The 14743-nt window shown below is 42.4% G+C and overlaps 1 protein-coding gene across 2 annotated transcripts in view; it reads left to right on the forward strand.

Annotated features, from left to right (window-relative positions):
- The window catches only part of ido1 (indoleamine 2,3-dioxygenase 1), a 53457-nt gene that overhangs the window by 13446 nt on the left and 25268 nt on the right, over positions 1–14743 (forward strand). For both annotated transcript variants that reach the window (XM_078565625.1, XM_078565626.1), the window contains one exon: positions 11700–11818. In XM_078565625.1, the coding sequence (XP_078421751.1) occupies positions 11700–11818 (119 nt within the window). The remainder of the gene's footprint in view (positions 1–11699; positions 11819–14743) is intronic.

Below are 14743 nucleotides of genomic sequence, written 5' to 3' on the forward strand. Positions count from 1 at the left end.
GTAACCCATATCTTGTTAAAAATTTAGTCAACTCCTCTACAATTCTCTTTGCTGTAATATTTTGTAAAGGTTTCGCTTCCAGAAACCTTGTTCATCGTCAGCAAGTACTGATTTCCACTGTTAGTCTTCGGGAGGGGTCCTACATAATCAATCAGGACCCTGGGAAAAGGTTCCTCAAATGCTTGAATCAGAATTAAAGGAGCCAATTTAACCACTGCTTGAGATTTTCCTGTCACCTGACATGTGTGACATGATCTATAGAATTTGACTATATCTTTATGCAATTCAGGCCAATAGAAATGTTTTTGTATTTTCGCCTGCATTTCCTAATTCCCAAATTGTCCAACTATTGGAATTTCATGAGCTACTCCCAATATCTCATTTCTGTATCCAGATGGTATAACTATTTGATATACTACCTCCCATTTCTCATCTGGAACATGAGATGGCCTCCACTTCCTCATTAACACATTACCTCTAAGGTAATAACATTCTGGAATACATTCTGCCTCTTTTTCCAAATAGGCTATCTGATATAAATCCTTGATTTGTGAATCCTTCTGCTGTAACTCTACCAGTTTAATGGAACTAAACACTTCCACTCTCTTCAACCTTCTCTTCCCGCACAATCTTTTCAAAGATCGATCCAGCTAATTGAATATCAGCATCTTTTCCCTGCCTTTTAGATTCCCCCTCTTCCTGTTTCAACCTGTGAGTTTGTGATCTCGTTACTACACAATCTGGAAACATCCCAGGATGTTCTTTCTGCAACATCTCTGTTGAATGCACCTCTACAGGCTGCTCGACTACAGCAGGCATCACTAACATCTGTGACCCAGCTATATCATTACCTAAGACAAATTGAACTCCTACACTGGGCAATTTTCCCAGTACTCCAACAATCACCTCACCTGCTTTCAACTTACTTTTTAAATTCACCTTTCACATTGGAATAGGTTTAGCATCTCCATGAATTCCACTTATTACCACTCTTTCCTGCAATACTCCCTCTGGACAACAAAAAGCACTATCATATAACATTGACTAGCCCCTGTATCCATTAAAATTTTAATATCTTTGCCTGCTCCACCCTGCACAAATGGAAAGACTTTCCCTTCACACACAAAATCTTTAAACATTTCTGTAGCTTGCCCTTCAGCACTCACTTGGATAAATTGTGAACACATTCCCACTTCTTTACATATCACTGATTCTTCCTGCTTCACCTGCACATAAACCACTGGTTTTTCTTGCTTCTGGATCTCTGAACCCACAGTTCTCTTATTTCCAGGACTTTTCTGTGTTACAACTACTGCAATAGGTTTTCCCTGTAACCTTCAACACCTTGACTTTGTGTTTCCCCAACTTATTACTGTGAAAACATCTTAGTTTTCGAGTGCCACTTTTACCCTCAGCACCTTCCTTTCTGGTCTGAGGAGAAACTTGTGAAAATTTCCAACTGCTCCTTCTCTTCCTTGACTCCCTGCCTTCCTTTCACCTTCCCACTTTCTTTCCTTCTCGGATTTAAAAGGGTGACGAGAAAAAGGTTTAGATCTATTGTTATGACACAACAGTTTGTAAAGGTTGAGTTATTTAAAATCCTAAAGGGAAACTTTAAAGAACTGTCATAACCTATATTTTCAATTGGTATGTGTTGAGTTGCGGCTCTAAATTCAGGAATAAGACCACCATTTCTCAAGAGGTTTTTATATAAAACTAAATGAAACATGAATTATTTTACAACAAATGAAACACATACACATGATTACAAATTACTACTATCATAATTTTTTAACAAATTCCCAAATTAACCTCCACTAGGGCAACAATAACCAGTAGGCTTAAACAGACACCAGGCAAAGTGTTTTCACATAAGAATTCAAAATGAGGTTCCTTTCAATTTGGTTCCTTTGCAGACAGTTATAGGCTTACAGGCTTAGATCTTACATGCCTCTGACCTTCACATACAAACTCCTTTCTGTTATACACAGCATTTCTCTTTGAATGTAAATTCTCATTGTATCACCAGGCCCTTTGAAACCCTTTTATAGTACCAATTTTATTAGTAATATAAACATTGCTTGGTGTCTCCTAGCTAGGTGCAAGATTTCACTGCCACTCTTGAATGCTCTATTCAACAAAATGCAAATGTACCCTCTGCCTCTGTTTACATCTCAAAACTACTATACATCAAAGCACCCAGACTAGCTGGCTTTAATCCAATTAAGACACACACAGACTAAACCTATATTTCAAAAAAAAATTCCAACAAAATTATATACATTAATATCTCTTCCTGACACTATATACTAACTCATAATCATCAGCTCTCTGTTCTGCTTGCCAAGCTGTTTTAACCCTCTGTTCTTCCACATGAGTTCTAACTACAGAAGGAATTGAATCTTTAAATTCTTCCAAAAGAATCACTTCTCTAAGAGCTGCATATGTTGCCTCTACCTTTAATGCCCGTATGACCAGTCAAAATTACTTTGTTTTACTCTCTCAAGATCAATATAAGTCTGACCAGGATATTTCCTTATATTCCTAACTTTCTGCCTCAGGAATTAACTCATATGCACTCAAAATAGCCTTTTTTTACTGCCTCATAATCCACCGATATTTCTTCTGACAGCTGTGCCTATACCTCATGAGCTCTACCTACCAACCTAGACAGTGAAAGCAATGTCCAGGTATATTGTGGTCACTTAATCTGTTTAGCTATCTTAAATGAAATGAAGAATGCCTCTACATCCCTTTCCTCAAACTTCAGAAGAGCTTGTACAAATTTAAACATCTCCCCATTGCATGTTAAGTTGAAAGTGGTCATTTCCAATCAGAATCTTCCTCAGCATCTGAGATCTCTTTTTTAACTTCCAGCTTTTTAAGCTGATATTCTCTTTCTTTCCTTTTCTCTTTCATCCATTGCTAACTTTTCTTTTCCAATTCCCTTTCCTGTTTTCTTTCTCTCTCCTGCCTTTCTGCTTGCTCCCTTAGAAATGCTCTTTCTCTTTCCTTTTCCTCTGCCTCTAATTCAAGTTTTTTCATTTGCATTGCTTGTTCATGTTCAAGCTTCTTCATTTGTAACTGAAGTCTCACTACCTCCAGCTGTGACTCACTAGTTTTAGGTATGCTCTCCAATTTCAAATGCTGCGCTATTACTTCAATTATGTCCGCTTTCTTTGCCCCTGCGGTTAAACCCAACTGCAACTTATCCGCCAATTCTGTTAACTTAACCTTTGTTACTTTTGTAAACCAATCAGGGTTATATCTTCTGCTCCCAGAAAAGTCTTAGCAATGGTTAAAGCCATATTTGTAGTCTCACCACTTTAAAATCCCTCCACACCAACTCCTGAGTTCAATGTTCTTCTTGTACTCGTAGCCTTAAGATTCACCAACTCCAAGCCAAACAAGGAATTTCAAAAATCCTGCAAACAGCCCCCAATTTTGTTAGGATATGGCAGGGGGTATTTGCCAGGCTGACACAATCCACAAGGGAAACTTGGCCACACTATCACAATGGTTTTGCAATTTGTATTTATTACGAGAAGGTTTGTGTACTCAATTCAGAAGTAATGAGTCCACTAATGCCTTTAGCGATTTAAAAAATTAAATTAAAACATTTATTAACAAAAGAAAAAAATAAAACACAAACACAAGATTACAGTTACATACTTACTTAATATTATGACAATTCCCAAAACTCCTTATTAACCAGTCTCCCAGCTACACAACCGTTTAAGGCACTGGAAACTGGAACAGCAGACTTCTGCAAAGTGGCTAAAGAATTTTTCCCAAGTCTGTTTCACAAGGTGTACCCTTCAGATCTCATACAGCCACCCCTCATACAACCTTCCATTCTTCTTTAAATATATTTCTTCCTCTTTTATCTGCAAATCCCATTGTTCTCCCATGTCATTGGAATTAACTATTCCCATAACATAAAAATCTTTTATGTTGTCAGTATGGTCTGCACTTTTGGAAAAAAATCAGCGTAATAAAAATGCAAATTTCATTCACACCCTACCTGCTGACTTTATCCTAGCTCACTCAATAGCATATCAAATGCCTTTTTACACCTAACTTTTTTGATAATTTCAACCTTGCAGTCTATCCATCTCTAATTTAATTAAATCAGCCACACACAGAACCATACGCACACATAGGGTAGAATTTTACACCTCGCAGGTGGGCGCGCATCCAACCTGAACGGACATGAAATAGGATGAAATTACATCGGGATAGCATCCCAATGTCATCCTGCACACGAGCAATCTTCAGGTCGGTGGGCATGCGCGGCAGTCGGAAGTGCACCCGCCGAGAATTAAGCAGACAATTAAGCCCATTAAGGAAGCAATTGAAAGCGATTTTTCGTGGCCCAGCCACTTTTACAGTTGGCAGACGAGTCAACTGGCCACATCCGCAGTGACGTCGGCGCCCGCCCTCTTCCCGCCCCCACCGGCAGTACTGAGCCTTTCTGAGCGTGCGTTTCACGCTGGCTGGCCGTTATTTGGCCATCCCAGCATGAAATTGCGGTCAAGGGCTGATCGGGGTCGGGGCCCGTTTCCCATCCACTCCCGGGCCCGCTGATGGCGCGTGCCCGACGAGCAAAAAAGTTCAGGCCATACCCTTAGGATGTTGATAGTGGGGGAACTCAGTGATGGTAATGCCATTGAATGTCAAGGGGAGATGGTTGGATTCTCTCTTATTGGAGATGGTCATTGCCTGGAACTTGTGTGGCGTGAATGATACTTGCCACTTATCAGCCCAAGCCTGAATGTTGTCCTGTTCTTAATGCATATGGGCACAGACTGCTTCAGTATCTGAGGAGTCGTGAATGGTGCTGAACATTGTGCAATCATCAGCGAACATACCCACTTGTGACCTTATGATGGAGGGAGGGTCAGCTGAAGCAGCTGAAGATCAGTCTTGGACACTACCCTGAGGAACTCCTGCAGTGATGTCCTGGGACTGAGCTGATTGACCTCCAACAACCACAACCATCTTCCTTTGTGTGAAGTATGGCTCCAACGTGCTGAGAGATTTCCCCCTCATTCCCATTGACTCCAGTTTTTCTTCGGCTCCTTGATGCCACACTCGGTCAAATGCTGCCTTGACGTCAAGGGCACTCATTCTCACCTCACCTCTTGAGTTCAGCTCTTTTATCCACATTTGGACTAAGGCTGTAATGAGGTCAGGAGCTGAGTGGCTCTGGCGGAATGCAAACTGGGCATCAGTGAGCAGGTTATTACTGAGTAAGTGCCGCTTGATAGCACTGTCGAGGACCACTTCCATCACTTTGCTGATGATTGAGAATAGACTGATAGGACAGTAATTAGCCAGTTTGGATTTGTCCTGCTTTTTGTGGACAGGAAATACCTGGGTAGTTTTCCACATTGCTGGGTAGTTGTCAGTGTTGTGACTATACTCGAACAGCTTGGCTAAGAGTGCAGATAATTCAGAAGCACAAGTCTTCAGTACTATTGCTGGAATGTTATCAAGGTCCATAGGCTCCCTGGGTGAGTGCCTTCAGCCATTTCTTGACATCAAGTGGAGTGAATTAAATTGCCTGAAATCTGATCCGTTTTTGTGGGATCGTTTAGCTCTGTCTATCACTTGCTGCTTTTGCTGTTTGGCATGTAAGTAGTCCTGTGTTGTAGCTTCACCAGGTTGACACCTCATTTTTAGGTATGCTTGGTGCTGCTCCTGGCATGCCCTCCTGCACTCTTCATTGGTAGAGTGGGGGATATGCTGGGCCATAAGGTTACAGATTGTGTTTGAGTACATTTTTGCTGCTACTGATGGCCCACAGCGCCTCATGGATCCCCAGTCTTGAGTTGCTAGATCTGTTCGAAATCTATCCCATTTAGCATGCTGGTAGTGCCACATAACACGATGGAGGGTATCCTCAATTTGAAGGTGAGACTTCTTCTCCACAATGACTGTGTGGTGGTCACCCCTACTGATACTGTCATGGACAGATGCACCTGCGACAGGCAGGTGGGTGAGAATGAGGTCAAGTATGTTTTTCCCTCTTGTTGGTTCCTTCACCACCGGCCGCAGACCCAGTCTAGCAGCTATGTCATTTAGAACTCGGCCAGCTCGGTCAGTAGTGGTGCAGCCGAGCCACTCTTGGTGATGGACATTGAAGTCTCCCACCCAGAGTACATTCTGTGCCCTCTCCACTCTCAGTGCTTCCTCCAAGTGGTGCTCAACATGGATGAACACTGATTCATCAGCTGAGGGAGTGCGGTACATGGGAATCAGCAGGATGTTTCCTTGCCCATGTTTGACCTGATGCCATGGGACTTCATGTGGTCCAGAGTCAATGTTGAGGACTCCCAGGGCAACTCCGTCCTGACTGTATACCACTGTGCCGCCACCTCTGCTGGGTCTGTCCTGCCGTGGGACAGGACATACCCAGAGATGGTGATGGTGGTGTCTGGGACATTGTCTATAAGACAATGTCATACCGAGCAATGGAAATCAGTCCTTTACTGCCAGCCATGTAGCCTTCAGCTTTCTAGGTCCCATGCTCTGGAATACCTTTTCTGCACTCCCCACTTTTTTCTCTTCACTTAAGACCCTCCATAAACCCCCTTCTTTGACAAAGCATGCGTTCACCCCTACGAATCTGGGCTTCTTTGACTCACCATCCATTTTTAATTCTACCATGGGACTTCTCTTTTAAAGACATTAAATAAATGTGAGTTGTTGAATCATAACAAATACTTTGCGATATGTTTAAAGCTGCAATATGGTTGAATTTTAATATCTGCAACGACAGTCTGCATTTAATATTTTTTGGTATAATATTCACATGACATATAAAGTGCTTTTTAAAAAGACATTCTTTCTCAAACATTAGCTGTTCCCAGATTTCGGTAAGTATCTCCCTCATTGAAACCACTGGATTAGCTGACTATGACTCTTAATTCTTTCTACATTGTTCCACATGTTAGTGTAAATTATGACTGTGCGGCAATGTAAACAGGTGTTAACAAACCAGCATCCAAGGAGAGAAACAAAACGAAATGTCCAAAATCAAAATCTTCCCCATTAACATTTTACTAACAGCATCGTCCTGATTGCAAACGTACTGTATGGAGAATTGTAGAGTGAGCTCTACAACGCTCGGTTTAATAGTATGTGGGCACACTGTGCCATCAGGATTTTCTATAGCCCAAAATATTTTTATGGCTCTATTGTATAAGAATCTAATAAATGAGTTAACGGGTGAAGGACATGATATAATAGTGGCCTGAACATGGGCAGAAATTTGCCATTTCCAAGCGGGGTGCGGGGCCCACTGCCCACGCATAAAATGACGCGGGGTGACGTCGGGTGAAACCCCGACGTCATCCTGCCCCATTTAAATTTTCAGGAAGGCAGGGGCGCAGCAAAATCAGCTGCGGGCCCGTCGACCTGTCAATCGCCAATTGAAGCCATTGACAGGATCAATTAACCAATTGAAGGACCTGACCGTCCAACGTTAAGGTTGGCGGACAGGCCAAGAGCCCCGGCAGCAAATAGAGAAAACATGAAACCTCATCCAGCGGCGGGATAAGGTTTCATGCAGGGTTTTAAAAATTGTAATAAAGTTGTTCTGTAAATTATGAACATGTCCCAACTCACGTGACATTGTCACATGAGGGGACATGTAAGGGATTTATCTTTTCTCTATTTTTAACATTTTTAAAAATCGAGGCGAACTCCCTGAGGCTGAACTTAGCCTCAGGGAGATGTGCGCTCTTTCGTGCGCCTCGCTTTCAGGGATTTCCCCCCCGCCCGCACAGGGAGCGCATAGTGCTTCCCGCCAGATGTCACCCTGGGCGGGCCTTAATTGACCCCTCCAAGTAAAATGGCGGTGCGGCCCCGATCGCTGATGGCGATCAGTTCCGCGCCCGCCGGCAATTGGGTCAGGCCCGCCTGCCCGACACATGGAAAATTCTGCTCGATGGGATAGATGCAGATGGAATGACAGAGTTGTGAGAATTTAATTTGTCACGTGACATGACACTAGGGCATAACACACTTAACTTTCAGTCTGGTATTAGATAATACAACACAGGCTATATTAGTTAGAGAAAGATGCAAGCAGGACATACAGCAACAATCAATTATAAAAGCCTACAAAACCAAATTTGAGGAACAAATATAAATTCATAATCTAATGCTAATGCTCTGGGGACATGGGTTCGAATCCCATCATGGCAGCTGGTGGAATTTAAATTCAGTTAATAAATCTTGAAGTAAAAAGCTAGCCTCAGTAATAGTGACCATGAAACCATTGTTGATTGTTGTAAAACTCATCTGGTTCACTAATGTCCTTCAGGGAAGGAGATTTGCTGTCCTTGCCTGGTCTGACCTATGCATGACTCCAGACCCTCTGAAAAGGCCTAGCAAGCCACTCAGTTGTATGAAACTGCTACAAAGTCTACAAAAAGGAATTAAATTGGATGGATCACCTGGCATTGACCACAGCACCAGAAACAACAATGGCAAACCCAGCCCTATCAACCCTGAAAAGTCCTCCTTCCTAACATCTGGTTGCTTGTGCCAAAATTGGGAGAGCTGTCCCACAGATTAGTCAAGAAAGAGCCTGACATAGTCATACTCTTGGAATCATATCTTGCAGACAATGTCCCAGAATCCACCATCACCATCCCTGGGCATGTCCCGTCCCACCACAAGACAGACCTACCAGAGTGGCGGTACTCTGGTATACAGTGAAGAGGAAGTTGCCCTGGGAGTTCTCAACATTGACTGTGGACCCCATGAAGTCTCATAGCATCAGGTCAAGCATGAGCAAGGAAACCTCCTGCTGATTACTGCCTACCATGCCCCTCGCCCCTCCCCCACCCTCAGCTGATGAATTAGTACTCTCCATGACAAGACAACACCATTTGGAGGAAACACTGAGGATGGCTAGGGCACAGAATATAATCTGGGTGGGGGACTTCAATGTCCGTCACCAAGAGTGGCTTGGTAGCATTACCACTGACCAAGCTGGCTGAGTCTTAAAGGACATAGCTGCTAGACTGGGTCTGTGGCAGGTAGTGAGGGAATCAACAAGAGGGAAAAACCTACTTGATCTTATCCTCACCAGTCTTGCTGTCACAGATGATCTGTTCATGACAGTATTGGTAGGAATGACCTTTGCACAGTCATTGTGGAGACAAAGCCCCGCCTTCACATTGAGGATACCCTCCATCGTGTTGTGTGGCACTTCCACTGCGCTAAATTGGATAGATTTCGAGCAGATATAGCAACTCAAGACTGGGCAACCATGAGGTGCTGTGGGCCATCAGCAGCAGCAGAATTGTACTCGAACACAATATGCGACCTCATGGCCCGACATATCCCTGACTCTACTATTACCATCAAACAGGGGGAATCAACCTTGGTTCAATGAAGAGTGCAGGAGAGCCTGCCAGGAGCAGCACCAGGCATACCTAAAAATAAGGTGTCGACCTAGTGAAACTTCACGCCAGGACTACTTGCATGCCAAATAGCATAAGCAGCAAGTTATAAACCGAGCTAAGCTATCCCTCAACCAACAGATCAGATCTAAGTTCTGCAGTCCTGCCACATCAAGTTATGAATGGTGGTGGGCTACTAAACAACTCACTGGAGGAGGAGGCTCCACAAATATCCCCATCCTTAATGAAGGTGGAGCCCAGCACATCAGTGCAAAAGATAAGGCTGAAGCATTTGCTACAATCTTCAGCCAGAAGTGCCAAGTGGATGATCCATCTCAGCCTCCTCCTGAGGTCCCGAGCCTCACAGATGTCAGTCTTCAGCCAATTCGATTAACTCCACGTGATATCAAGAAATGGCTGAAGGCACTGGATACTGCAAAGGTTATGGGCCCTGATAATATTCCGGCAATAGTACTGAAGACTTGTGCTCCAGGACTTGCCGCGCCCCTAGCTAAGCTGTTCCAGTACAGCTGCGACACGGGTATGTAACCAGCTATTTTGAAAATTGTCCCGGTAAGTCCTTTACACAAAAAGCAGGACAAATCCAACCCGGCCAATTACCAGCTCATCAGTCTACTCTCGATCATCAGTAAAGTAATGGAAGGGGTTATCAATATGCTAACAAGCAGCACTAACACCCAATTTGGGTTCCGCCAGGGTCACTCAGCTCCTGACCTCATTACAGCCTTGGTTCAAACATGGACAAAAGAGCTGAACTCCTGAGGTGAGGTGAGAGTCACTGCCCTTGACATCAAGGCTGCATTTGACGGAATGTGGCATCAAGGAGCCCTAACAAAACTGAAATCAATGAGAATCAGGGGGAATACTCTCCGCTGGTTGGAGACATACCTAGCACAAAGAAAGACGGTTCTGGTTGTTGGAGGTCAGTCATCTCAGTTCCAGGACATCACTGCAGGAGTTCCTCAGGGTAGTGTCCTCGGCCCAACCATCTTCAGCTGCTTCATCAATGACCTTCCTTCTATCATAAGGTCAGAAGTGGGTATGCTCGCTGATGATTGCACAATGTTCAGCACCATTCGTGACTCCTCAGATACTGAAGCAGTCCATGCCCAAATGCAGCAAGACCTGGACGATATCCAGGCTTGGACTGACAAGTGGCAAATAATATTCGTGCCACACAAGTGTCAGGCAATGGCCATCTCCAATAAGAGAGAATCCAACCATCGTCCCCTGATGTTCAATGGCATTACCATCGCTGAACTCCCCACTATCAACATCCTGGGGTTACCATTGACCAGAAACTTAACTGGGCTAGCCATATAAATACTGTGGCTACAAGAACAGGTCAGAGGCGAGGAATGCTGCGACAAGTGACTCACCTCCTGACTCCCCAAAGCCTGTCCACCATCTACAGAGTACAAATCAGGAATGTGATGGAATACTCCTCACTTGCCTGGATGAGTGCAGCTCCCACAACACTAAGGAAGCTTGACACCATCCAGGACAAAGCAGCCCGCATCCACATTGGCACCACATCCACAAACATTCACTCCCTCCACCACTGATGCACAGTAGCAGCAGTGTGTACCATCTGCAAGGTACACTGCAGGAATTCACCAAGGCTCTTCCGACAGCACCTTCCAAACCCACGACCACTACCATCTAGAAGGACAAAGGCAGCAGATAGGAATACCACCAACTGGAAGTTCCCTCCAAGTCACTCACCATCCTGACTTGAAAATATATTGCCGTTCCTTCACTGTCACTAGGTCAAAATCCTGGAACTCCCTCTCTAACAGCACTGTGGGTGTACCTACACCACATGGACTGCAGTGGTTCAAGAAGGTAGCTCACCACCACCTTCCCAAGGGCAACTAGGGATGGGCAATAAATGCCGGCCCAGCCAGCGAAGCCCACATCCCATGAACGAATTTTTAAAAAATGACTCAGGAGTCTAGGATTAAGGGTCATAGTTGCAAGTTAAGGGGTCTGTATTTTAGGACAGAGGCGAGGAGAATTTTTTTCATTCAGAGGTTTGTGGATCTTTGGGATTCGCTGCCCCAGAGGGCTGTAGTTGATCAGTCAGTGAATATATTCAAGACCGAGACTGATAGATTTTTGGATAAGGGAAAAGTGGATAGTGTTGGAAGGTGAAGTTGAGGTAGCAGGTCATCCATGATCATACTGACAGACAGAACAGGCTCAAAAGGCCAAATGGCCTATTCATGTTGATCCTTTTTATGTTATTTTCAATGCTAGGTGCTGCCTAAGAGCCTTGCAGTGCCACTCTGCGAAGTATCCAAAATCCTTGGGCTACCACCTATCTTAGTTCATGCAGACTGTGTTTTAACAAATTGGAAGAAAAAGGATCCCAATGGGTAAGAACTTTGATAGATTCTTCCATTCGTTTATAGGGACATATTTATTGTTGTGATGGTATTTTTTTTTCCCTCTCGATGGGTGTGGTAAATTGGTCTGGGTCTTGCAGGACTTTCTTTCTTCACTTATCATGTCTGAAGATGACAGCTGTTGGGATATGCCACCTCATGTGCTGGCAGTCAATCAATACTTCAGGAAATCATCCATTCATCATGTGTGAGCCTTGGAAATTAATAATGGGATAGGAACTTGGAACCGAATAAGGCCATTTCGTCCCTTGAGCCTGTTCCATCATTCAATAAGATCCTGCCTGATCTACAAACTAATCTCTTATCCCTTAATATCTTTGGTGAACAAAAATCTATCAATCTCAGAATTAAAATTAACTGATCTGGCATCAATTTAGCTTGCAGAATCAATTCCAAACTTCTACTATCCTTTGCATAAAAAAGTATTTCTGAATTCCACTCATGAAAGACCTGGCTCTAATTATTTAGACTATGTCCCCCGGTCATAAATTCCTCAACAATGGGAACAGTTTCTCGGTATCTGCTCTATCACTTCCCTTTAATATCTCATTTGTGCATTTTAAATCGGGTGGGAGAAAATATTCTTGAACTATATTTTTCTTTTTCAAGCTGCTTCATCTGAGATCAAACCCTGCATAACTAGAAAATGAATCTGAGTGGCTCAGTACGATCCAGCAGTGCATTTATCCACTGTTGAGTTATGTTTCTATTATATAACACTTTACCAGATTTTGGCAGTAATGCGATTAAGCCATCAAAAAAAAACATTGTTTAGAATTTTTAACATTCAATTCAACCAAAAAGAAAAATAAATCTCACACTCTTTAAAAAAAAAATTTCTGAAAAAGGTCAAACTTGCCCTGATAACCGCCAAAGAGATATGCTAAGGGGATATTGAAGCAAGTTGCCTGTTATGTTGTGTGACCAAATAATTTACCAGTATAACACTAAAATCGATAAACACTAAGTATCTGAATTCTGATCCCTTAGTTAGATCTTGATAAAAGTTATGAAGTCAATTGCTTTCAGTAAAATTCTCCATCTCATCACTGAGGTGAAACTAAAACTATTGAAACTAAGGAGCTTATGATATGATGGAAGGCAACAGTATGCATAGCTGACCCAGGAATTTTTACATCTCAGATTTTAGGCAGGTTTTTCACAATAAAAAAATATCTTTGAGGAATTCCCAAGTGCTTTGACAACAAGACACTAATCTATTGTAATTATTTATGTGTAATTATCTGTGCGGATGGAAAATGCAGAAACTTCTCAACTTCTGTGGGTTGTTTTCATTCAGACTAGAAATGAAGTCTATTAGAATATTTTCTCTAGTATATCCCAATTAAATAACTGTGATAACCATAGAAAATTTTCACACATTAATCCCTATTCAGTATTTGCTTTATTCACAGATTGCGAGATAAAGTACTGAGGAAACCCTAGTTTCAAAGCTCCACCCTAATGCATTGGCTTTGAGAAATGCAAATGAAAATAAATAATTGATAGCAAGATTCTGGGCAAAGACAATCCTTACCGCACCCGCCTCTGGTGGCTAGCCTTTATTTCCTGCTTTATGAGAGTGTTTGTATTAATTGTGGTCTAAAGCTATCTCACTTTCCATGTCAAAAGTCTCAGCTTGCATGTTAAAAAAAGTATGTAAATTTGTATGACAGTTGCTAATTTTGCTTTTTAATATAAATTGCAGAAAATGCTAACTTTTTTTTATTCCTTTCACATAAATCTTTGGTGAATATTTCCAGGGAAATAGAGCTGAGGTAAGTAAGGACTATTGTTGTTCTGAACCCCTTCTAAATAATGTCTTTCAAATTAGGAAACGATATACATCAGCAGTGCAGTGCCAGAATGAATAGCCACCTCCCAAATCTGAGGCAGGTGCAACCTTCTCTCCTCCTGCAGTTCAGTGAAAACAAGTCTACAAAGTTCAATTTCTTTCTAACATATAAAGAAAGGTTGAAGGGATCTGGGTCTTTAAAATGCTGAGATATGAACACAATAAGTAATTTGGTTAACTTGGTATGTTGGGCTTTGCTCAACCAGCTTTGGGCTCAGGAGAGACATTTGCAGAACTTTCTATTTGGAGGTTAAAATGGGCGGAGCCAGATCTATGACCAGCAGATTGTTGTGGTTTGAGAAAGAGCAAATTGCAGGCCAAATAGACTTTTTGCATTCCATACTTTTTCAAATTTTAAAGTAGCTTTATAATTCAGTGTGCATAAGCTTCCATCTTTTGGTGCAGGGAGGGAACATAACTTAATCTCACTAAATTTACTTCCGTTAATTAATCAAACTTCAGATGAACATGAATTTGCTTGTCCTCGTTTGCACAATGATTGTGGAATTTGATATCTTAGTTTTGAAAGGTAGTGATCAAGTTCCAGGTTGAATTTTCCCTACTGAATTTTCCCTATTAATTCCCAGATCAGATGAAAAGAATTTAAGTCTCCTCTCCCTGATGGTTTGTAAGGGTCCAACATGAAATGCATTTCAGAAGTCTCAGTTCACTTCCACTTGACAAGATCAGAAGCAAATCTGTGCACAATTTGGAACAACCAACATTTACTTGTGTTTTTTTAAGTATCCCATTAAAGTCACTGTAGAATAATGCATGACTCTGGTATCAGAATGAAATGTGATCAGAGTGGCACAATGGATATGCATCATGTTGGCTTCATGAGTGTCGTTTCATTACTGTTATTCATGCTTCTCTACAGCAGGCAAGAGTCCAATTCCTCAGGTTGACAGAACCTGTGCTAAAATGAATGTCTGTTGCAAGCCTAGTTATCCTGGCTACACAGACAGGTTGCACCAGTTGTTGAGAAAATTGGCACACTCACAGATATAAACTGTGATGTCCGGCATCTATATGCTGTA

The sequence above is a fragment of the Cetorhinus maximus genome, chromosome 20 (genome assembly GCF_964194155.1).
Source record: "Cetorhinus maximus chromosome 20, sCetMax3.hap1.1, whole genome shotgun sequence".
NCBI lineage: Eukaryota > Metazoa > Chordata > Chondrichthyes > Lamniformes > Cetorhinidae > Cetorhinus > Cetorhinus maximus.